This window comes from Hylobates moloch, unplaced genomic scaffold (genome assembly GCF_009828535.3).
Source record: "Hylobates moloch isolate HMO894 unplaced genomic scaffold, HMol_V3 SCAFFOLD_13, whole genome shotgun sequence".
In the NCBI taxonomy this organism is placed as follows: Eukaryota; Metazoa; Chordata; class Mammalia; order Primates; family Hylobatidae; genus Hylobates; species Hylobates moloch.
In genome coordinates, this window is record NW_026652288.1 from 58,215,260 (window position 1) to 58,240,379 (window position 25,120).

At 38.7% G+C, this 25,120-nt stretch overlaps 2 protein-coding genes across 13 annotated transcripts in view; one reads left to right on the forward strand and one right to left on the reverse strand.

The window, feature by feature from the left end:
• PUS7L (pseudouridine synthase 7 like) overlaps nucleotides 1–7,337 on the reverse strand; it is a 95,548-nt gene extending 88,211 nt beyond the window's left edge. For 5 of the 6 annotated variants that reach the window (XR_009209224.1, XM_032173753.2, XM_032173751.2 and 2 more), the window contains exons 1-2: nucleotides 7,303–7,332; nucleotides 2,886–3,811 (exon numbers count right to left, since the gene is read on the reverse strand). Coding sequence is in view for 5 of the 6 variants with exons in the window: in XM_032173753.2 (XP_032029644.1) it covers nucleotides 2,886–3,811; nucleotides 7,303–7,322 (946 nt within the window). In the remaining variant the exon portion in view is untranslated. Of the gene's footprint in view, nucleotides 1–2,885; nucleotides 3,812–7,273 lie in introns of all 6 variants that reach the window. The other variant, XM_032173755.2, reaches the window with a different exon arrangement.
• Nucleotides 7,338–7,515: 178 nt separating this feature from the next.
• Nucleotides 7,516–25,120, forward strand: part of IRAK4 (interleukin 1 receptor associated kinase 4) — a 30,583-nt gene continuing 12,978 nt past the window's right edge. For 2 of the 7 annotated variants that reach the window (XM_032173760.2, XM_058426812.1), the window contains exons 1-6: nucleotides 7,559–7,677; nucleotides 16,989–17,158; nucleotides 20,500–20,645; nucleotides 21,464–21,646; nucleotides 22,199–22,359; nucleotides 23,255–23,319. In XM_032173760.2, coding sequence (XP_032029651.1) covers nucleotides 16,998–17,158; nucleotides 20,500–20,645; nucleotides 21,464–21,646; nucleotides 22,199–22,359; nucleotides 23,255–23,319 — 716 coding nt within the window. In that variant the 5' untranslated portion in view covers nucleotides 7,559–7,677; nucleotides 16,989–16,997. Of the gene's footprint in view, nucleotides 7,678–7,704; nucleotides 8,007–9,509; nucleotides 9,558–16,988; nucleotides 17,159–20,365; nucleotides 20,385–20,499; nucleotides 20,646–21,463; nucleotides 21,647–22,198; nucleotides 22,360–23,254; nucleotides 23,320–25,120 lie in introns of those variants that run through there. The other 5 variants (XM_032173759.2, XM_032173758.2, XM_032173761.2 and 2 more) reach the window with 5 other exon arrangements.

Sequence of the window (25,120 nt, forward strand, 5' to 3'; positions counted from 1 at the left end):
TGTTTGGTTTTTTGTCCTTGTGATAGTTTGCTGAGAATGATGGTTTCTAGCTTCATCCACGTCCCTACAAAGGACATAAACTCATCATTTTTTATGGCTACATAGTATTCTATGGTGTATATATGCCACATTTTCCTAATCCAGTCTATCATTGTTGGACATTTGGGTTGGTTCCAAGTCTTTGCTATTGTGAGTACTGCTGCAATAAACATACGTGTGCATGTGTCTTTATAGCAGCATGATTTATAACCCTTTGGGTATATACCCAGTAATGGGATGGCTGGGTCAAATGGTATTTCTAGCTCTAGATCCCTGAGGAATCACCACACTGACTTCCACAATGGTTGAACTAGTTTACAGTCCCACCAACAGTGTAAAAGTGTTCCTATTTCTCCACATCCTCTCCAGCACCTGTTGTTTCCTGACTTTTTAATGATTGCCATTCTAACTGGTGTGAGATGATATCTCATTGTGGTTTTGATTTGCATTTCTCTGATGGCCAGTGATGATGAGCATTTTTTAATGTGTCTGTTGGCTGCATAAATGTCTTCTTTTGAGAAGTGTCTGTTCATATCCTTCGCCCACTTTTTGATGGGGTTGTTTTTTTCTTGTAAATTTGTTTGAGTTCTTTGTAGATTCTGGATATTAGCCCTTTGTCAGATGAGTAGATTGCAAAAATTTTCTCCCATTCCGTAGGTTGCCTGTTCACTCTGATGGGCTGCAGTTATTTAAAAGCCTGAAAGAAACTGGAGGATCCATTTCCAAAGGGGCTCATTTACATGGCTGGAAGGTTGGTACTGGCTGTTAGCATGAAGCTCTAGTTCCTGTCCAAAGGGCTGTTTGAGTATCCTCACAGTACAGCAGCTGGCTTTCCCCAGAGTGAGCAATCCAAGAACATGACAGGAAGTATAATACTTTTATGACCTAGCCTCAGAAGTCACCTCACATCCACATTCTCCCTCAAATTCTTTCCAAGTTCCAAGGCTGAATGCTTCCAAAGCAAATATCATGTGTGCTTTACTGACCATTATATCCCATCCACTGGCAGACTAATGGGTAAACAAAATGTGGCATACACCTACCATGGGGTATTATTCAGCCTTAAAAGGTAAGGAAATTCTAACACATGCTACAACATGGATGAATCTCGACAACATAGTAAGTGAAATAAGCCCATTACAAAAAGACAAATACTGTATGATTCCACTTATATGAGATACCTAGAGTTGTCTAATCCATAGAGACAGAATGAAAAATGGTGGTTCCCATTTTTCAGAGCTGGAGAGGAGGAAGAATTGTTTAATAAATATGGGGTTTTAGTTTGGGATGGTGAAAAAATTCTGGAGATGAATGGTGGTGAGAGATGTACAACAATGTGAATGTCCTCAATGCCACTGATACTTAAAAATGGTTAAGATGGTACATTTTATGTTATGTATATTTTAACATAATTTAAAATTAAAAATAAAAGGTTTTTTGAACCATCATTCCTCCTTTTAACATATGCCTCCAACTATTCACAACTTTAGAAAAATGAATTTAAACTAATATATAAAGTTCTATAATTTTTTTACTCATTAACCCAAATTAATATTGTTAGAATTTCAAGTAGTATAAGATAAATAAGAATTCCTAGAGCTGCTTAAATCACTCACCAGCAATTCCTCTTTCTGCGAGTAAAGCTAGTATTGTTTTTCCTTCAAAATGGATATATCTGTTAACACTTACTATATGCCTAATATTAAGTAACTATTACATAGTAAACAATTTCATTATTTCATTCAATCCTTAGAATATCATTGTGAGTCAGGCTTTACTATTACTCCATTTTTCAAGTACAACCAAAAGTTATGAATTATTAAGTAACTTGCCCAAGGTATTATTCTTCCCATTTTTACATTTGTGAAATCAAATCTTAAAGATGTTAAAAATTTCATAAGTCTTTTTGTGAACTAAAAGTCATAATATCAAATCAAACCCACGTAGTTCCAAGGTCCAAACTCTTTTCATTTGCACCTGTAGTCTCTACATGGCACTATCCTATTTCTGTGTCACTGTGCAAATTTAGGTTCCTGGTTTTATCTTAAAATACCTTGCTAAATAAATTTATTAAATATGATCATCTGAAACAGTTCCATCCTTCAAGTAGAATTGAGGCCAATTAAACCTAGTCAGCAGGACTTTTACAGTGAGAGTTCATCAGTTCCAGCCACCCTGGGAATTAAACACAGACCCTAAAACAGTGATTCTCCAAGAGTAGCAGACCAGGAAAAAACACTGCCTGGAAATCTGTGAAACCCTCAGAATCAGAAACTGAGAATGGGGCTCTGAAATCTGTTTTAACAAGACCTTTTGATGATTATATGCATGCTGAAGTTTCAGAACATCTTGTCTAGAAGACCAGCAGGTCCAAGTTTTCAGGTTCCCTACCTTGGGTAGGGAAATATAATTTGTTTTGGGTTACAGAGTATCTCGTCACTTTCCCAAGCACAGTAAATATATTCTTCTAATCTCTAAAAACTTAATTTTAATTGAGATGACTTCCAAAATATGAAATCAAGATTTACCTTCAATAAAACTTATTAAACACAAACCAACTGCTTCAACTTCATACATTTGTGAATAGGCTAATATAAATGCCTAGGTTATCAGTAAGGCTAATTTTTAAATTCAGTGTAATTTGAAAGGTTTTATCATCTTCCAATAAGTAACAGAATAAATAAGAATTCCTAGAGTTGCTTAAATTGCTTATCAGCAATTCCTCTCCCTAAAGGTAAATAATATATTCTTTCCAATCTCTCTAGCCAAGTCTATTCAATTCATTTTCACAATTTTAAATTTAACTAAGCTTATCCAAGAAAATGGATGATGATTTATTAAATTACCTGTATATATAACTTTTCCTTCTTGGCATTCAGAAAGAGGCCTTTTCCCACGCTTGTGTGCTTTTTCCCGAAATCTTACTGTTACCACCACATTCGGATTACCAGCACTGCAATTCATTTCAGAAAAAGATTTGGTTTCCACAAGGTTTCCAAACTTTTTGTTGACAAAATGGTGGACAGCTTTTCTGTGGTCTTTGTTTGCATCAGGTTTAAAGGTAAATTTGGAATTTTCTTTCTTTGCATCCAAATATTTAAAAAAGTCAAATGCTTCCTCTTCAGATACCAAATGACAAAGTTCTTTATACTCAAGATTTGGTTTTACAACAATTTCACTGTTTTTTCCTACAGTTATTAAAAATGGAAATTTCTGCCTAATGGCACTGTGTAAACTAGCCCTCTGGTTTCTGTCAAGGATTCTGCCTATTGAGAATTCAGGAGGTAGTCCAGTTAGCTCTGTTTTAGAAAGCCACTTCTCTTTTATATCACAGGCAAAATTATTCAGTAACTCATGAGTTTTTTCATCCAAAAAGGAGCTTAAAACATCAGCTTTTTCTTCACATTTGGAAGTTCCATCAACGATAGTATCTTCCTTTTCTGAACCAGACTGATGATTTTGGTCACCATCAGTGTACTTAATCAAAGTATTAACTTCTTGGTTTCTTCCATCTTCAAAGGACAGATTTTGAAGATCTAGTTTTGGTTTTTTGGGAAAATTATTTGGCTCAGGTTGTATTTCACTAATCTTGAAAATAGGCTCATCGATGGTCTTATTAACTAACTGTCCCTGTTCATCAATTTCAGTAACAATAAAGTCACTTGGTGAGCTTTTTATAGTGCCATGAAATCCAACATGATCATTAAAGAAACACAAAGAACTAAACCTGATTCTATAATCTGTATCTTCTTCCATTCTTCTATAATAGTGCCTAGAAAACAAAACAAAGAGGTGGTTAGTTAACAGAAAGAGAAGTTATGGATGACCAAATAGGAATAGGTTTGCCTGATTTAGTTAATTCTGTCTCTCTTTTAATTCTGAGTCTTCTTAAATGGTATCATTAACTTAATTTATAACTATATGTACTTCCTGTGTACTTTGACTCTCCTACACCACGCTGAATTAATAGGCAAACTATTTCTGGTATAGCTAAAGATTTGTTAACTTGTATCTTCACTCACTCCAGATTCGTACCTATTATCCAGGATTAAAATGAGTCAATTTTATCTTAAAAATATCATTTGTAGGCCCACAAGAAGAGGTGAGAACACAGGACTATAAAACAAAAATTTGTCCAAATTCCATTCCTGGAGCCTAAAATTTCCAGCTAATTCCAGAGAACATGTGGCTAAGTTTTCTTATATTATTAGTGGTTAGTGACAGGAGAGGTGACAAAAAGACAATAGGAAAATTGATGGGTAAATGAAGTTCTAAATACAAATTTGTCATTCGATTATATTTCAAGGTAGGATTAAGTCAGTCCTGGGCCTTGTCTAATGCCCCCATTAGGACAAATAGAAACTTTCAAGGTTGACCCAGAGGAAAGTTCTAACTATATCATTGGCGTCAGACAGAAGAAACCCTTACAGAGCTTCCTGGGAACACTATGCAAGAGAATAGTACTCTGATCTCTCACTTTTCACACAAACCCATGGCTCCCATACCATATGGAGCTGCAGGAAAGATAAATTGCCCAGGGGCCCCATACTACTGAGTTCTGTGTTTCCTCCACATTCTCCAAGTAATTTATCATCATCTGGACCATCATCTCATACTTATAATGTATTCTACCAATCTGAACCAATTTAGCAAATCACACCTTCTCAATCCTTTCCATCATGCCATATAGAAATCATTACAAATTCTCCATATCCTAATTTCCTAAGGAATATATAAGATATATTTACTTTCCTTAATTACTTAATTTCCTGTACAGTTCCCTCACTTTCTTGCCCTAATTGAAACCTGGCTATTTCTTCAGGCTGCTTCTTCTTTAGTCCTCTCAAGTGAAGGCTGTTTTTTCTTTCCCACCTATCTACCTTAGGACCTGGAGGCTGTAAATATTGGTCTATGTTTGTCACTGTTCCTTGCAAGCCATGTCTTCCTCTACTACCTCCAAAAACCCCAATTCTTTTGAGGAGCCTGCCATTGGGCTTTACCATCTGCTGTCATCCTCTCTCGGATCCCCAGACAACTCTGCTTCATTCACTGATCTCTGGCTCACTACCTTCTTATCCAGCATGATTTTCATGATCATCTATATAGATCATCCATTCAATGTCTTGGACCCTCAAGTCCTCAATCTCAACCTCAACCTCACACCTCTACTTCATCTTGGTCATCCACTGTCATGGTCATAACTTTGACTTGTCATCTCCAAAAACTGCATTAACATTAAGCATCTGATTCTTATCACTCCCAATGTCCTTTACCACACCTACTTTAATACTTCCATTCCAAAAACTTTTAGATGTTGTGAAGGTCCCTAACTCCTGCTTCTACAACTAGCCCACAAACCAGCCAGAATGGTGTCTTAAAAGGTAAATTAAATCATATCACAATCCAGTTTAAAACCCTCTAGTCACATTTGTAATAAAATCCAAATTACTCACCCTGGCTTCCAAGGACATCTAAGATTAGGGACCCTGTTTATTTTCCAAACTCATTTGTACCTTTACCCCATTACCCACTATATTCCAGCCACTCTGGCCTTCTTCAATACTTTTGTGCTAACTGTTCCTGTTGTTTAAATTGTTCCTTCCCCAATCATATAGCTGCATCTTTTAGGATTCATGTCCTCAGAGAAGTTTTTCCTGACCAATAATCTACAGGAAACTGCAAGTGATTCTCTTTTTTTATTTTTTTGAGATGAAGTCTCACTCTGTCACCCAGGCTGAAGTGCAGTGGCACGATCTCGGCTCACTGCAACCTCTGCCTCCCGAGTTCAAGCGATTCTCCTACCTCAGCCTCCCAAGTAGCTGGGACCACAGGGGCACGCCACTACGCCCAGCTAATTCTTGTATTTTTTTAGTAGAGACGGGGTTTCACCATATTGGTCAGGGTGGTCTTGAACTCCTGACCTTGTGATCCACCCACCTCGGCCTCCCAAAATGCTGGGGTTACAGGTGTGAGCCACCGTGCCCAGCAAGTGATTCTCTTTCACAAAACCCTATTTAATTTTCTGCATAGCAGTTCTAGGTAAAGTTTTTCTTTATTATTTATTATTTATCTCCTCCAAAGAGAATGTTAGTTCCACGTGAGGAGTAACCTTGTCTGCCTTATTTACTACTGATGATCCTACATTTTGAACAGTGTCAAGCACATGGTAGGTCTGCAATAAATACTATTGTTAAATAAATGAAATAACTAGTACAAAATAAGAGCTGTAGGAATGAAGTGGAAGATAATTAGGAGAGGCATGATGCAAGAAGTGGCCATCTAAGTCCTCCATAGTTCAAGAGATAGAAATGAGGCAGAGACCTCACAAGTGATGTACAAACAAAACATGCAATGTGTGAGAGAAAAACAAGCAGTCCAGATACAGGGCAGCGGGGATGGGAATGCAGGGAGAGTACAGTGCTGGAAAATGCAGCTGAGTTACTACCAGATTATGGAAGATGTTGAATGCCCTGACAAGGACTTAGAATCTATTGGGTGGTCAATGGATGGCTACTGTTAGTGTTTGAGTAGAAAAGTGACACAATTCCAAAACATGCTTTTGGAATTGTAAGATGATTCTGATGGAAATGAGCAGGATGTATCCGATGGAGTAACAGTTAGAGGAGTTCAAAAACAAAACAGCATGGTCAAGAACATAGCTGTAGGGATTGGCTCTGAAAGAATAACGATCTTTTCTTTCTCCCAGAAAAAAGGAGGAAGATAGACATTCTAAGCAAGTGAAACAGGTAGGGAATCTTGGGGAGAATGTAATTCCAGCATCCTGGTAAGAGTGGAACCGACCTGGAGGACAGCAAAGGAGCCCACGTGGCGTTAAGCCTGAAGGTGCAGTATTCCCATTCAACAGAGACTGCTGATGACAGTGGGGGGTGGGGAGGTGGGGGCGGTGGGGAGTAGTTTGCTTGGCCCGTGGTTGAGGAATTCGTTGGCTGAGGAGGGATGCTGAGAAGCTATTAGAAATACTGAACCCAGTCCTGCAGAAGCTACTTAACTTCGCAGAAAACTAGGGCGTCGTTGCCCTCCAGCACGTCCAAAGGTGTCCCCGACAAGGCCAGCAGCTCTACCTGTTTCTCCTCCCTCCCCTAACTCTGCCTGTCCAAAGGCGCGACACTAGCCCACGTCACCTTTATTTGGGGGAAAAGGGTATGGATCCTCAATGCCAACCTCGTCACCCCCCCCCCCCCCCCCCCCCCCCCGCCCCCACATACAAGCCCACCATCTCGCAAGAAGCTCGACCCGGTCTACCTCAGTTCAGTGGAAGGCATTCATTTACACAACGCTGTGCGCATGCCCGGAAGCCTTAAGTGTTTCAGCCTCCGACAGGGGCGTAATTAAAGGGGCAGGCGCCCACGTAAAGACGCGCCTTACGCAAGACGTGGAGTTTCTCACTTTGTGGAGCCGCCTGGAGGCGCCAAGATGAAGCCCATCGGGGAAGTGGGGCGGGGCCAACCCGGCAGGCCCCGCCCCTCCGCGGCGCTTCCTAGTTCGGCTGGTTCTTCTGTCGCCGGCTTCAGCATCCCGCGCCCGGGCAGGTAAGGCATTCCCCGCCTTCATGCCTCGGTCAAACGTCGTCCGAGGTCCGCTTCCAGGCCTCGGCACCTCTGCCCCAGAGTTGCTAGGGTAGGTTGAGGAACGGAAATCTCTTTATCATCCGTGAGAAAAGTTAGAGAGGAAGTGGGTTCCTTGGACAGAGCTTACTCCAGAAGAAAGACTTGGGTAGGTCCCCGGGAATCAAGAAGTTCGTCGGCCCTGAGGAAGAGCCTGAGGCTTGGAGGGACGTCACCCAGCTGTTCTGGGGCGCAATCGGATCTCAAGTTTCTCACCTCCCAGGCCCTGGATTCCGTGAACCCGATTGCGAAATGAAGTCTCTTTTCCCCGCAACCAGGAAGTCAGGCCGGCACCTGACAGATGCATGTGGCGCCGACAGCTCGCGGAGCCTCCACACGATTGTAATTCGCTTGTTTCTCGGGCCTCCAAGCTTCCAGGGAATTAGAAAGTGGAGGGGGCTTATGAGATCAGATGAGTACGTTCGCAGATGGGGGAAAAAAGTGTACCTGTCAGCCTGGAAGCCAGAGAGAGACAAAGGGATAAAAGCAAACCCTGTCCAGGTGCGGTGGCTCATGTCTGTAATCCCAGCACCTTGGGAGGCCCAGGCGGGCGGATCACTTGAGGTCAGGAGTTCGAGACCAGCCTGGCCAACATGGTGAAACCCCCGTCTCTACTAAGATACAAAAATTAGCTGGCATAGTGGCGGGCGCCCGTAATCCCAGCTACTCCGGGGGCTGAGGCAGGAGAATCCCTTGAACCCGCGAGGCGGAGGTTGCAGTGAGCCGAGATCGCGCCACTAACACTCCAGCCTGGGCAGCAGAGGGAGACTCCGTCTCAAATGAAAAAAAAAAAAAAAGCAAACCCTGAGAAAGCGAGAAAGCACTTTGAACATTTAGAATGGGAACAAACGGCGCTATTAGTGCTTCAAAAACGTAACTGCCGAAGGCCCCTTGTAAGCAGAGGATATTAAAATCTGCCTTTTCCCTTTCTTGGAGTGGTCCTTGAAGAGGGCTATCGGGAAGTTCAAATTTCTTCTGTTTTCGTGCAGAGCGTTCATTTGAAGTTTGCCTTCTACCTCTCCAAACTGAGCTTCCGATAGTCCAGGCCAAACTTGCTTCTTCCTCAGCCTTCTCCATCTCAGTAAATATCGGGAAACTTGGTTATGCCAAAAACCTTGGTGCTGTCTTCTCACTCTCCACATCAGCCCTTAGCTTTCTATTGGCTCCACCTCAGAATCCTAGGACTTCTGCACTTGCTCTGCTACGACCCTGGTCCCAGCCTGCAGCACCTCCCACCTGGCTTATTGGTAGGCTCTCCTAAATGCTTCTTTCTTGCTTCTCTGTCCTTACTCCAACATCCTTTATTCCCAGCAGCCCCAGTATCCTTCTAAGACATGAGTATAGAGCATGTCTCTTTTCTCAAAACTTCCAGCCTCTACATCTCACCCAGGGGATAAACAAAGTCAATACAAAAACTCTAAGGCCCTTGGAGACCTGGCCCCTTTACCTTTCTGACCTCATCTGTTACTTGCCTGTTCCCTCCTCTGCAGTCTCACCATGTCCTTGCTGTTGCCCAGTGGGCCCACTTCCAACCTTTGCATTTACATTTCGTTTTGTCTGCAAACTTTTCCCACAGATAGTCCAGTGGCTGGCTTTCTCCTTCTTTTTGACCTTTAATCAAATGGCATCTTCTTATTGAGGCTTCCTCTGACTACCCTATTTAGAATTGCAACCTTTTCTCTGTTTCGTTTTGTTCTTTCATTTCACTTGGCACCATCTAACATACTATAGAGTTTATTTATTTGCTTATTGCCATCCTTCCTCCATTGGAATATAAACTCCATGAATTCAGGTTTTTGTTTTTGTTTTTTTTTTTCTCTAATTTTCCTAATGCTTCATCTCCAGGGGCCTGGAGCAGTATCTAGCACAAAGTAGACACTCAATAAATATTTGGTGAGTCGATGGTATTATAGTTTGTTTTTTAAATATATGCAAAGCATTTTCAATTACTTACTGTTGTGTTGGATCAATGTTCAAGAAAGATATGTTAAGTTTAATTTATGGTACACCAACACATATCCCAGTTTGTAATAGGCAGCCCTATCTAATTTAATAGCTCTGGAAGGCCTCACCAGCCTTTGTTCATAATGATGATGTTAAAGTATCTAAAAATAAAGACTAATTGTTATACAGCATATTTTGCTAAGAATATATGGAAGCAAATGGTGTATTTTAGCAAGGATATAAATATATTAAAATTACCATAGTTGATCAAATAAGACTGCCACCATCTCAAAAGCTTAGCTATTTTCTCAGACTTGTTATTTGTACGCTTTCAGTAGATCCTCACTAGTGTTCTGGAAATTGAACCTAAATACAATCTGCACATATCTTTAAAAATAATGTGATATAAGAATAATTTCTGCCAGAAAATAATAATTGCTCCTTTTTTTTGACCACTTATTATGTGACAAGATTTGGCCCTTTGCATGTGTTGATTTTAATTCTTACAGCAATTCTTAGGTATTACTGTCTCTGTTTTTCAGATAAAGAAAAGCAAGGTCCAGAGAAATGTATTTACTAGCTCTGGTCACAGTTGGCTTTGGTTAGAACTTAGGCCTGTGCAACCTCAAAGTTCATCTTCCCTCCACCCTTGCACAATCTTTTCCTCTGATCAAAGTGCTAATGAAGCAGTCTTAAAACTTTATTAACACATTTGACAAGAATCTTTTGCCCTCCTGTTTTGGGCACAGTACTTTGGGATGGCATTGGATTCCATAAGCAGGTGCTGATTTTAATATATTTCTCAATCACCACCCCACCTTTTATACTTGTCTGAGTTGTCTCATTTGAAAATATGAATGGCTTTTCTTTACTATGAGAGTTAGTGGTATGAGGAAACAGTCATGAAGGTATTTACTTATTTATTTGTAAGCAACGTATCCTGTTCCACCTGTGTTAATCCTAAGTGTACTAAAGTAAATCTTGAACAGTTTGAAAGAGATGACACTTTTTACGTTTTTTTTGCACAATCTGTTTTCATTATTGAAAATTCAGAAAAGCAAAATGAAAACAAAACAATCATAAAAGTCATCACCAAGGGATAACCACGTTCATATTTTGGCTTATGTTCTTGTAAGTATGTGGTTGGGAGTGGTATATGAATGTACATTTAAAGTACAATTTTAATTTCTGGGATTTTGAACTTCTGGGCACATGTGTGGAGGAGTTGCAGAAGGCCTTCTTTTTCCTAGTATCCCTACACTTATCACCTCTGCTGGAAGCCTGGGTGCAAGAGAGCTACCAAATTTATCCCTGGCTGTTAGATAGTCTGGGTTTTTTCCTCAATTCCTTGTATTTATCTCTAATTTATAAGACTACTAAGCAGTTCAATCTTTTCTAGCTTTGTCAATCATGTTGTACCTTACAGTAGAGAGAAATCTTAGTAAGGAAAAATAACTTGAAGAGAGCAACTGCAGAGTCTGTAGGTAACCTAGATACAATTTCTTAATTAAAATTAAAAAATCATCAGCCTTTCATTCAACACAAATGTTGTGAGTTGTTGCTGAGGTGAATTTGGTTGGGTCCTAGCCCAGGAGAGCACCCATCTAACAGAGAAAGCAGACACATAAACAGTAAAACATAATAATTATTATAACAGAAGAATGACTAGGTGACATTTTGGAGCAAAAGAGATGACAATCAGGGAAAGCTAACAGTGCCTTTTGAATTGGGCTTGAAGGAATAATAGGCATTTACCAGGTGGCCTTTAAGGTACGTGGGCTATTCTTTTACCTGGCCCTAGATGACTTCACTTCCTGTTTCACAGGAAAAAATAACAGTATGTGGGAACTCTTCTCCCTTCAAATATATCTGTATTTAAACCTCTGCTTCCTTCTTTCTAGATTCAAAAGAGGTTTCTCTCTATTCAAGGCTGATTTCTTTACCCTATATGCTATTCATTATCCCATTTGTATTGCCAAACAGCTTAAGTCTTAAACCCTTAACACCAACAGTTCTCAAAAGTCTGGTTGGAGTCCCTAATGCTCTTTCAGGAGATTTGTAAGGTCAAAATCATGTATAGTTAAAAGATTCATTCAGAGTGCAATGGATTTTAATGTTCCAAGTTAATTTATACAGCTTCAGATTCCACATTGCAGCTTACCTTTAGGAAGTTATTTCTTGTCAAATTTTAGTGTAGTATCAAAGAGAAATATCTACTACTTTGTGAAAAGGCTATTAAAATACACCTTTCTTTGTAACTATATGTCTGTGTGAAACTGGATTTTCTTCATATACATCAACCAAAACAACATGCTGCAGTGGGTTGAGTGCAGAAGCAGATACAAGAATTCAGCTCTCTTCTATTAAGTTAAATATTGAAGAGATTAGCAAAACTTTAAAACAATGTTGCTCTTCTGTTTTTGAGGAAAAGGTAATTATTTTTATTAAAATAATATGCTAACATGTATATGATTATTTTAAATGAATTAATAAGTAATTTTTAAGTTTCTCAGCATCAATTTATTATGGTAAATATTGGTACATATAACCAACATAAACAAAAGCCCTTTGGGGTCTACAGTCGTTTTTAAGAGGGTAAAAGGTCCTGAGACCAAATTTGAAAACTGCTACTCTCTTGCATGATCTCCTCCCTCTCTTTCCCTACCCCTCCACCCCCATTTTCCCTCCCCTCACACTCCTCTCTCTCTCTTTCTCCTTCCCTTCATAACCAGACTTCTTGGAAAATCTGTTTTTGCCATTCACTCACTTTTTCACTATAGCTGTTCCCAAGTCACCAATGGCCTTCTGATTTCAGAGTCTAACATATCCATCAGTGTCTATTTGACCTCTGAGTCTTTTATACCAACCTGCCATCTTTTCTAGAAGTCTCTGGCATGCTACTGTCCTGGTTTTTTTCTTGCCTTCATGACTAAGCAGTATTTTTTAAAATTCTTCTTTCACATCATTCCTTTCCATTTTAAGCATTCCTGATAGGCAACCTCATTTTATTGTTGCTTCAACCGTATATGTGTATATGCTCTTAATTTGTATGAGGGCATTTCAAAAAGTTTGTGGAAAAATTGCATTAAGAGATAAAAAATGTAAACTTTGGCTCAGCGCTTTGGCTCATACCTGTAATCCCAGCACTTTGGGAGGCCGAGGTGGGCAGATCACCTGAGGTCAGGAGTTCAAGACCAGCCTGGCCAACATGGTGAAACCCCATCTCTACCAAAAATACAGGAATTAGCTGGGTGGTGCACACCTATAATCCCAGCTACTTGGGAGGCTGAGGCAGGAGAATCGCTTAAACCTGGGAGGCAGAGGTTGCAGTGAGCCAAAATTGCACTACTGCACTACAGCCTGGATGATAGAGCGAGACTCCAAAAACAAAAACAAAAACAAAACTGTAAACTTTATTTCTGAACATAAGCTCCATGAAGTTCAAGACACTTTTGTAAGCAATAACACCAGCCATTTGGGCCATCCCTCAAGAACTGAGAGTCCTGGGAATTTAACCATGTCAATAAAGTCTTTTTTACATTATTAACTGAAGAAAAATGGGTGCCCTATGAAGATTTTTCAAGATTAGGAAACAAAAAGAAGTCAGAAGGAGACAAATCAGGACTGTAAGGTGGATGCTTAATGATTTCCAGTTGAAACTCACAGAATTGCCCTTGTTTGATGAGAGAAAAGAGCAGGTGCATTGCTGTGATGGAGAAGGACTCTGTGGTGAAGCTTTCCCAGGTGTTTTTCTGCTAAACATTTGACTAAAGCTTTAACAGAAAAGCTTTAGTTTAGAAACACTTAGAAAAGCTACTGTTTCTCAAAACACTCTCTAATAAGCAGATGTTACCATTCTTTTTCCCTCCAGAAAGTCAACAAGCAAAATACCTTGGGCATCCCAAAAAACTGCGGCCATGCCCTTGCTTTTGACTGTCTGCTTTTGCTTTGATCGGACCGTTGCCACTTTGGGGCAGCCATTGCTTTGATTGTGCTTCAGAATCATACTTGTAAAGTCATGTTTCATCTCCTGTTACAATTTTTTGAGGAAATGCTTTAGGATCTTGATCCCACTTGTTTAAAGTTTCCATTGAAAGCTCTGCTCTCATCTGCAGCTGATCTGGGTACAACAGTTTGGGCAGCCATCAAGTGGAAAGTTTGCTCAACTTTAATTTTCAGTCAGAATTGTATAGGCTGAACTAGTTGTCTATGGTGTTCACTGTTGGTTCTGCTGTTAATTATAGGTACTCTTCATTTAGGGCACAAACGAGATGAACGTTTTCCTCGAAAATTGATGTGGATGGTCTGCTGCAGCAGGCTTCATCTTCAACATCATCTCATCCCTTAAAATGAGTTACCGATTTGTACACTGCTGATTTTCTGGGGGTGCATTGTCCCCATAAATAAAGCGTCAGTGACTTCACCATTCTTCCAACCAACCTCCACCATAAATGTGGTGTTTGTTCTTGCTTTACTTTTTTTTTTTTTTTTGAGACGGAGTCTCGCTCTGTCGCCCAGGCTGGAGTGCAGTGGCGCAATCTCGGCTCACTGCAAGCTCCGCCTCCCGGGTTCACGCCATTCTCCTGCCTCAGCCTCTCCGAGTAGCTGGGACTACAGGTGCCCGCCACCACGCCCGGCTAATTTTTTTTTTGTATTTTTAGTAGAGACGGGGTTTCACCGTGGTCTCGATCTCCTGACCTCGTGATCCGCCCACCTCGGCCTCCCAAAGTGCTGGAATTACAAGCGTGAGCCACCGCGCCCGGCCTCTTGCTTTACTTTTAGCAGAATTCGTGTTGCTGTGGTAGAGGTTCTTTTCAAACTGTCTTATTCTTAGTGTCTCAAACTAGATCCTGTTTAGACATGAATGATAAGTCAGTGTGAGTTTATTTTGGAAATATGTTTTGCAAAAGAAAAAAGATTGAAATCCATGCATGGTTTTTGCACGATATGCATTTTCCATGAACTCTTGGAAAACCCCTTATATATGAGAATACTAACATAATGAGCATTCTTTGCTGAAACCTCTCTCCTAAGCTCCAGACCACATATGTAAGTACTTGGTATGAAGGCTCCTAGATAGTGCCAAAGGTAGATATTTCACATTTAACCTGAGCCAAAAAAAAAAAAAAACTTTATTCTACCTCCCTTTCGTCTAACTGCTCATCTCTAGTGAAATTGTTTTGATTTGGCCTCCTAAATGTTTTGACGTTTTACCTCTCCTTTCCCCTACCCTATACTTTTTCCAAGCTCTCATTTCTGCTCACCTGGATTATTGCAGAAGTTTTCAAACTAATTTTCTTGCCTCAATATACATCCCTTTAATTTTTATCCAGAGGAATCCACTTAACCATATAAGATTATTTAACATCCCTCCTAAAAATCCTAAAGTGGCTCTCCTGTAACTTTTAGTTTATAAGTTCAAACTGTTTGTCTTAGCATATGAGGTACATGATGATCTGGCCCTGCTACCTTTCCACCCTCATCTCTTCTCACTTAATCACAGGCATCCTGTGGTCCAGCCGTAGCAAGCTCTTTGCCTGAGACACACATGCTCCTACCTTTTCCCATGCTATTCCCTCTGCCTGGAATTTTCTTTTGGGCTTATCCTCATTCCCTTTCATTCATCCTTCCAACCTCCTACTCCAACCAAATCTGTCTTGATATCCCTACTTCAGACTGCCTCTGCTTGATGCCCCTTTTCTGGGCCCCATAACACTCTTGCAGCATTTATCACTCCCTGTCACTGTTTGTATCCCCTGGTATACTGAACAGCTTGGAAACAAAGATTTTCTCTTCTCTGTGCTCCCATTTGTTAGTACAAAGACTGACATAAATATTTACTGAATGTATTCATGAATGAAAAGAAAGGAATGGTCTTTCTGAAATAGAGAATGGCATGAACAATGCATTGTGTTATAAAAGCAGAGTTGTATGGCATGACTTTTGGAGTCAGACATAAGTGTGAGTCCTGGATCTTTCACTTACCACCTTTGTAAAATAGAGATGTTAAGACTGTACTGGGAAATAATTTAGTTGTTCCTAAAATAAATACTGAACAACACCATTATCTACAGTATGCAAGTCACTAGGTATATATTCATGAATAAAATTAGCATGGTCCTGAACTCATGGATCTTAAAATCTAATATGGGAGACAGTAAACAGGTAAACAAATAAGCATATGATTACAAATACATTGTGCAATGATGAAAGATAATTAGGTGAAGGGTAGCTAGACCTATTTAGATGTGGTCAAAGAAGTCCAAAGAGAAGAAGTGAATACTAACATAGAAGCCTATGATACAGAGAAGCTTTTCGCTTTTTACTCTTTTTGATAGTTTTAGAATGTTGTTCCATATGAACACATTATTTACTCTAAAATTGTATTTTTAAAATATATATAGGGAAGCAAAAATAATAGAAGAATATCTGAGTCTGTTTGTCTTAATTGGAAGGAAAGATCATTTCCTATTGAGAATGAGGGACACGCAGAACAAATAAAATCCACATAGAAAGAAGTAAAGGTATGAAATAGTCACTAAGGACTATGAGAGAAGACAAGTGGAAGGATTAATGGCAGTGTTGAAGGCCCTGTGGAAAGGGGGTTGCCATAAATTTGTATTCACATCAGCAACTCTGGTGTACAAGTAAAGTTGTTAGATTTATCCCTGGCTGCAGCTCTCCAGGGTGGGGTAGCAGAAGAAAAGGGGGATTGCAGAAATAAAGGTTCTGTCTAGAGAGCAGCTGAAGTGGTGAAGCACAGGTTTTGGTGTAGTAGCAAATGAATTGTGGTCAGGCAGATCTCATGGACTCAAAAAATGTGCAGAGGTCAAGGAAGAGCAAACTATGTGAAAAGGGGGTGGGTGGACCATATCTGTTAATGCTACACAAATCATTTCAGTACTTTTTTTTTTTTACTTCTACCAAAGAATGTTGCATAAATTTTTAATTGTAAATAAGTACTGATTGAGAAACATATATTAAATTGAAAGGTAAACGTTTTTATTAATAGATTTGATTTCTGAATATGCTAATTCTGATAGTTTGTTGATATTACTCTTAAAAAGAATTTTTCTGGTAAGTTTTTTGCCCCTTTCTATAACTTTTGTTGGAAAATATCAGTGTCAGAAAAAAGTCCTCCGATTTTTATTGCTATTAATAGGGGGAAAAAGGAAGCAAACCCAGAGGATAATTGGACAAATGAATTAACAATTTTAATTTCATCTTAGGGTATCAATGACTTGACTTTGGAATGTTTCTTTATTATGGTATAATCAGTTGCTGACATTTCATATGATATAGCAAAGCATGATATATAAGCTTACAGATGTCATCTCTAAAAGTACTGTAAAATTTTAATGAGATTTTTCCATATTTTAGGAATAGAAGATGAACAAACCCATAACACCATCAACATATGTGCGCTGCCTCAATGTTGGACTAATTAGGAAGCTGTCAGATTTTATTGATCCTCAAGAAGGATGGAAGAAGTTAGCTGTAGCTATTAAAAAACCATCTGGTGATGATAGATACAATCAGTTTCACATAAGGTAACAGATAAAATTCTTTGTATTTTTAAATGTTTACATCACAATATGGAATGATTAATTGGTATAAGTACTGTCTAATGTGGCAGTTTAGAAAGTAAACCTCTCCACTATGGAGGAGACATTGGTAGTAGGTAACCTCTTTTTGATTGTTCCTTTTGCAGTTGTGTCTTCTTTGTCCCATATGTCAATAGGGCTAATGCTGTGATCTCTCAAATAAGTTTTTTGGGTTAGAATCAAGATTCCCACCTTTGCTGTGGTTCCCTGTTTGGCAAGCCAAGTGAAGTTCACTCTACCTCACACTTCTCATTTCCAGATTGAAGGAAAATAAGAATGTTACAAGAATGTCTAGTAAAAATCTAGAGCTTAAACTTCAAAATGTGTGAATCTCTAATGCACTCTAACAATGTATTTTGGGAGTTTTTCAATTCGACGTTTTAAAGTTGTTGCTTACAAGTGTACACTTCTGTGCACAGAATTCTTAAATCTTAGCCAGGATTTCTCAGTGCTGTCTTCAGATAATTTCAATTTTTCCTTTTTACTCATCTCTGCTCGATTTAGTATAAAATATGCATGCAGATTTTATTTTTGTCAGTCATTGCAGTTAAAACCTATGTCAAAATATACACCATGGAATACTATGCAGCCATAAAAAATGATGAGTTCATGTCCTTTGTAGGGACATAGATGAAACTGGAAATCATCATTCTCAGTAAACTATCGCAAGGACAAAAAACCAAACACTGCATGTTCTCACTCATAGGTGGGAATTGAACAATGAGAACACATGGACACAGGATGGGGAACATCACACTCTGGGGACTGTTGTGAGGTGAGGGGAGGGGGGAGGGATAGCATTAGGAGATACACCTAAGGCTAAATGACGAGTTAATGGGTGCAGCACACCAACAGGGCACATGTATACATATGTAACAAACCTGCACATTGTGCACATGTACCCTAAAACTTAAAGTACAATAATAATAAATAAATAAATACATAAATACATAAATAAAATGTTTCTTTGGTAGCAAAAGGAAAAGAAGACTATTTGTTATTTTCAGCATTAACTTGGGAAAGAACCTAAAAGCCTTGGCTCCCTTGCAGGAAATGTTTCCTCATAAGAAGAGCGAACATGTTAAATTACTTGAAAGAAGCTTAAGTTTAAACTGTGTTAAGCCAATGTTTAAAGATAATTTTTTGATATTGCTGTTAAAAACTTATGGGAGATAATTGGGGCAGTGGTGGCAGGAAGATAAAGCTCTTTTTTTTCTTTTTTCCAAGACTCATTCCTATGACAGAAAAAGCTCGTCTTTACAAAATAATACCTGCAAATAATTGTGAAAAGAATGGTAGAATGAGAAAAATACCTATTTGCAACCACCAATGAGTAACTGATTCATGCAAGGCTCATCACTGAACCTAAAAGCATAAGGTGAAAGGTGGTTGTTCTCGTGCATATGAGCAGGATATGCACAAGATTTTAAAGTATTATAGGCTGGGCACTGTGGCTCATGCCTGTAATCCTAACACTTGTGGAGGCTAAGGTGGGCAGATGGCTTGAGCCCAGGAGTTCAAGACCAGCCTGGGCAACATGGTAAAACCCCATCTCTACAAAAAATTAGCTGGGTGTGGTAGTGCACGCCTGTAGTCCCAGCTACTTGGGAGGTTGAGGTGGGAGGGTCACCTGAGCCCAGGAAGTCAAGGCTGCAGTGAGCCATGATCATGCCACTGCACTCCAGCCTGAGTGACAGAGCAAGACCCCCTCAATAGATAGATAAAAAGTATTGTACACAAATTACTTGTGAAGTATGAAAAGGAAGGGTACATTTTTAATGACGAAATCTGAAGTACACTTCCTTCGCCAAGTGATCAAACTTTAGCACCAATAATAATGGTACAAGATGCCAATATGTACCCTTGGATGTGATACAATGGGAAGGGCACATTATACCTATGTAGTATTTCTACCAAAATGCTTAATCTGAATTTAATCATGAGAAAGTAGTCAGATAAATCTAGGCTGTTAGACCCTTTCTATAAGATATCTGGCCTATATTCTAAAACACACACACCCACAGACATAGATTGAAAGAGAGCATGCACAAGAGCCCAGATATGGCACAATTTTATCAATTATTCAATTGGTGAATCTAGGTGAATGGTTGTTCATTCTATCATTTTTTCAACTTTTCTGTAAGTTTGAAATTTTTTAAAATAAAATCTTTAGAGGAAAAACAGAAAAAAAACAATATTGGTTAAATTTTTAAATGTTACTTTTCAAAACTAATTTTTAATTTTAAAGAAATGGAAAGAAATGGGTTGAAAGCCGACTTTGTGATTTTTTTTCAATTTAATTGAATTACAGTTAAGATCAAAGGAATAATTTCCTAAGTTTTTGTATATTCTGTTTCTTTTTAATTAAGCAGGCGGATTTATTAAAAATTATATCACTATCAGAGTCTTAAGTCATGTGGGAAGTAATATTTCTAGTAGATTAAGAATACATTCTTATATCAAATGAGATCTGAATTTGTACCTCAACTTGGATACATCATATTGGCTGTGTGGCTATGGGCTGGTTACTCTACCTCTCCAAGCCTGGCTTTTTCACTAGTAAATTCGTATGATAATCATAATATCTTTGAACATGCTCATGTGTGTGCATCCTGTAACCCACTAAGTAAATATCCAGTAAGTACCCAGTAAATTATTATCATCATCTTTGGCATCTTTTTTCCTCCTATCTTTCCTGTCTCTTTGTAATTCTTGCTGGTTCTCTTGTTGTCCCTTTTCTTTAATGTTATAGGAGATGCTGTGGGCAAAATGGGCAGGGGAGATCAACACCTATTTTCATATGACCTCAGTTTATAAATGCTATTGTTTGAATGTGTCCCCAAAAGTTCATGTGTTAGAAACTTAATACCCATTGCAACAGGGTTGAGAGGTGCGACCTTTAAAGGGTAGTTAGGCCATGAGGGCTTTGCCCTTATGAGTGGATTAATGTTGTCATGGCAGGAGTGGGTTAGTTATCTCGGGAGTGGGTTTCTGATGAAAGGATAAGTTAGGCCCTATTTTTCTTTCTCTCTCTCTCTCTCTTTTTTTTTCTCTTTCACATGCACGTGTGCATGCTCTTTTGCCCTTCTGCCCTTCCACCATGAGATGATGTTGCAAGAAGGCCCTAACCAGATGCAGCCTCTCGATCTTGGACTTCCCAGCCTCCAGAACCGTGAGCCAAATTAACTATTGTTTATAAATTACCCTGTCTGTGGTATTCTATTATTGCAGCACAAAATGGACCAAGACAATAGACTAATTTTGTTTCTTTGTTACTTACTTTTAAGGAGATTTGAAGCATTACTTCAAACTGGAAAAAGTCCCACTTCTGAATTACTGTTTGACTGGGGCACCACAAATTGCACAGTTGGTGATCTTGTGGATCTTTTGATCCAAAATGAATTTTTTGCTCCTGCGAGTCTTTTGCTCCCAGGTAAACTGATTGTGACCAGGGTGTCCACAATTAGGGTGGAAAGACAAATGGCAGAAATATAAATGTTTCTTCCTATTCTTTCTTTTTTCTCATAGTAGATGAAGCTTACATTTGAGAGTCCCTTTCTTTCTTTCAGCACTCTTCAACTCTTTAAAAAGCAGCACAGACAAAGGACACTGTGGACTCTGCTGCTGAGGTGATAGAAGCTTCGTAAGAGTTAGATAGTTTTGTGCCAACAGGAAGTTTAGAAGGAAAGACTTCATACATCTGGCTTAGGCTCTAAGAAAGTAATTATAATTTTGAGTTCTTGCTTTTTTTCATCTTCAATTTCTACCCTGATGGGACTCTATGATCATAATTTTAAAAAATAGTATTCTGATGTGTTAGTGTCTAGTTGCCTTCCATGTAACCTTTCTTTTTTTCCTTTGATGCCTTTCACACCAGTGGTTCTCAACCTTTATCATGCATAAGAATCATTTAGGTTCTGGTTGAACATGTAGATTCCTAGGGTCTGTTCCAAATCTACATAATCAGAATTCTGGAATTGGGTTTAAGGTCTATATTCTTAAACAGGTGCTTCAGTGCCTCTGATATAGGTGGCTCATGGATCACTGTTTGAAAACACTGTCTTACTCTCTTTACCCATCTTCATTATAACTTACAGATTCATACTAGGCAGCTTCTTATGTGTGCAGTGAGAATATGAGACCAACCTGTAGAAACTGGAATGATATTAAATGAACCAAGTTTCTAGTTTAATTTTTTCACAACCACTTTTTCTTACTGAAAAACCACTTGTATCTTACTTCATTTGTTAGATGCTGTTCCCAAAACTGCTAATACACTACCTTCTAAAGAAGCTGTAACAGTTCAGCAAAAACAGATGCCTTTCTATGACAAAGACAGGACGTTGATGACACCTGTGCAGAATCTTGAACAAAGCTATATGCCACCTGACTCCTCAAGTCCAGAAAATAAAAGTTTAGAAGTTAGTGATACATGTAAGTAACATTTTCAGTGCTTTCCACTAGTGGATTTGTCATTAAGACTACCAGTGCTTTAAAAGAAAGCTCTTGCTCTTTTGTTTGTGCAGCAATTACAGGCACACTGGCAATAGCTCTTTTGTGAGTTGTTTCCATCTGATATATTAAGAACCATCTTCATTGTATTAATCAGTGATAAGAGGCAATAGGACATGCAAACAACCAGAGAAGCTATGAAAAAAATAAGTAAATATTTACGTAACTTGGAAGGGTCACTTTTTAAAATAAAATATGTGACTAGAGTTTTGGGTAGGTAGACTAGACCCACTCAAATGTGTGACTAGAATTTTGGGTGGGTGACTACAGTGTTCAGAGGGTAGGATCACCAAACAGAATTCTCAAGAAAAACTTATAATTTGTATTTTAGAAATGGTTTTATCTTCTCCCATCTTGTCTAATTCAAAATCATAAGTATTTGCATATATGTGAAATCTTCAAATGAGAAAATATTAGAATTATTAAAACGAATTTTTAAAATTTAAGCATGTTTTTCTTATTTTGACATTATAGGTTTTCACAGTTTTTCATTTTATGAATTGAAGAATGTCACAAATAACTTTGATGAACGACCCATTTCTGTTGGTGGTAATAAAATGGGAGAGGGAGGATTTGGAGTTGTATATAAAGGCTACGTAAATAACACAACTGTGGCAGTGAAGAAGCTTGCAGCAGTAAGTTATATTTTCAGGAATAAAAAGAAAGAGTTGCTTCATAGTGTGCTCTATACTAGGTTTTAAAGTTAATCTTTAGGAAATACATTATTTCAGTATGTATTTTCTTTAAATAAACATCATTCTAAATAGTAGTTCTTAAAATTTTAAAATCTGTTGAACGCTATGGACCCTACCCCTAGAAAAATGTGGTTATGTACATGTACACACGATCATACACACAATTTTGGGAGATTCACAAACTAAAGTTGAGAAGCCCTGCTCCACATAGTGCTTCATGTGTAATCAAGATTAAAATGGTAAGATACCAGGAAAACTATTAAAAAAAAAACCTTGTTTGCATTACTTTTCCCATTTAAAAATAAAGTTTAGGAAGTATACATAAAGAAAAAACATTAAAATTTTTTTTATCTGTGTCCTTTGTTGCCATTTCTACTGAGGTGTTCACCTTTTACTTACTGACTTGTTATATTCTAAATCTTTTGTTAGAACCTAAAAATATCAATAGAATGCATATGTATGTGATAAAGATAGTCACTCTTTGTCATGTACGTTGCAGGGCCTTTGTAGGGTTTTTTTCCATTTTGCACTTAAATTGCTTATGTTTTCTGTTTCCTAGAATTTTTTTCAAATTTTTTTGTGTAGTGAAATTTCATCTTATTTCATTTTGTTTCCACAACTCAGTGAAATTTATATATATTTTTCATTCCACTAACCAGCCATGGACCTTGAGCAAATCACTAGTATTTCTAGATCTCAGTTATTCTGTAGAATTGGGAGAATAATACATTATTGTTTTAAAGAAAAGGAGATGAGCCAGCTGATCTCCTGATCCCTCTGAGCATTAGGAACCTTAGAATTGTGTAGTATTACATTGTATATTTTATTTTTTCAGATGGTTGACATTACTACTGAAGAACTGAAACAGCAGTTTGATCAAGAAATCAAAGTAATGGCAAAGTAAGTCTTAATTTGGCAGTGCAGTGTAGTGGAAAGAAAAAAGACAAGGAGTAAGGAAACTGGTTCACTCTAGAGTATGCCATGAACTAGTGATGTTTGCACATATATGAAATTAAAATAAAGTGTTTAGATTAGAGAAATTGAAAGTACCTTTGGCTCCATAATTCTAAGATTACATATACTCATATGCCTGGAGATTAAATAGCAGTCATTTTTATTTATTTATTTTTTTTTGAGATGGAGTCTCGCTCTTTTGCCCAAGCTAGAGTGCAGTGGCGCTATCTCGGCTCACTGCAACCTCTGCCTCCCAGGTTCAAGCGATTCTCCTGCCTCAGCCTCCCGAGTAGCTGGACCTACAGGCGTGTGCCACCATGCCTGGCTAATTTTTTTTTTGTATTTTTAGTAGAGATGGCATTTCACTGTGTTAGCCAGGATGGTCTCGATCTCCTGACCTTGTGATCCACCTGCCTCGGCCTCCCAAAGAGCTGGGATTACAGGCATGACCGTGCCTGGCCACAGTCATTATTTTAAGTCACAACAAAGTTACGTGGAATTTCACTATCACGTCCTTCATTATCATGTTTTCTACTTCCAGAATTCATGAGAGATCAATTGTAGAGATACTTAAAAAAAAAACTATCTGTAGAGTAATAGGCCCTTATATATAAAGTAGCATCTATAGAGCAACTAGAGTCATGTTATCTGTAAGGAGGCTTAGAAGGCATTGATCCTGTGTGCTGGAAAATTGTTGGACATCATCAGGAAAAGTAGGAGGGACAAAGTAGGAAATATATTCTAATTATTATAGTGATTAATAGTGATTGATGGCCGGGCGCGGTGGCTCACGCTTGTAATCCCAGCACTTTGGGAGGCCGAGGCGGGCGGATCACGAGGTCAGGAGATCGAGACCACGGTGAAACCCCGTCTCTACTAAAAATACAAAAAATTAGCCGGGCGTGGTGGCGGGCGCCTGTAGTCCCAGCTACTCGGAGAGGCTGAGGCAGGAGAATGGCGTGAACCCGGGAGGCGGAGCTTGCAGTGAGCCGAGATTGCACCACTGCACTCCAGCCTGGGTGGCAGCGCGACACTCTGTCTCAAAAAAAAAAAAAATAGTGATTGATATTTGAGTGTGTGCAACATGCCAGACATTGTGCTATGTACTTTATGTGCATTGTCTGTCTAACCCTTACAACTGTTACAACTGCCCATTTTGTTTGTTAACTGAGATTTAGAAACATTAAATAGCTTGTCCAAGATCACATAGCCAGTAAGTGTTAGAGATGGGATTGAAATCCAGATCTGTTTGATTGCAAAGCCTGAACTTTTGATCTGAATCCTAATGGGATTTACCAAATTATACCCATTAAGCCCACTGCTGTAAATCACCAATCATAGTTACCTAACCTCAAGTAAGAAGAATAGACTAGAATTGATTTTTGCATGGTAAAAATGATACATGCTGAGAAAAGATCAAACTTTTTTTTTCAGGATTTGTTTTCTCCACTCCTACCCCTACTCTCCAATTCTAAAAGTAACTTGTTCACAGTAGGTAATCTGGAAAATACAGGAAAATATTTTTAAAATATACAAGCCTATATGCATGCAGGGCTTAATACATAGGTGATGGGTTGATAGATGCAGCACACCACTGTGGTACGCGTTTACCTGTGTAACAAACCTGCACATTCTGTACATGTGTCCCGGAACTTAATAATAATAATACAAACCATCTCTCAAATATATCACTCAGAGATAACCACTGCTAATATTTTTATATACTTGCTTCATGATGTGTGTGTAG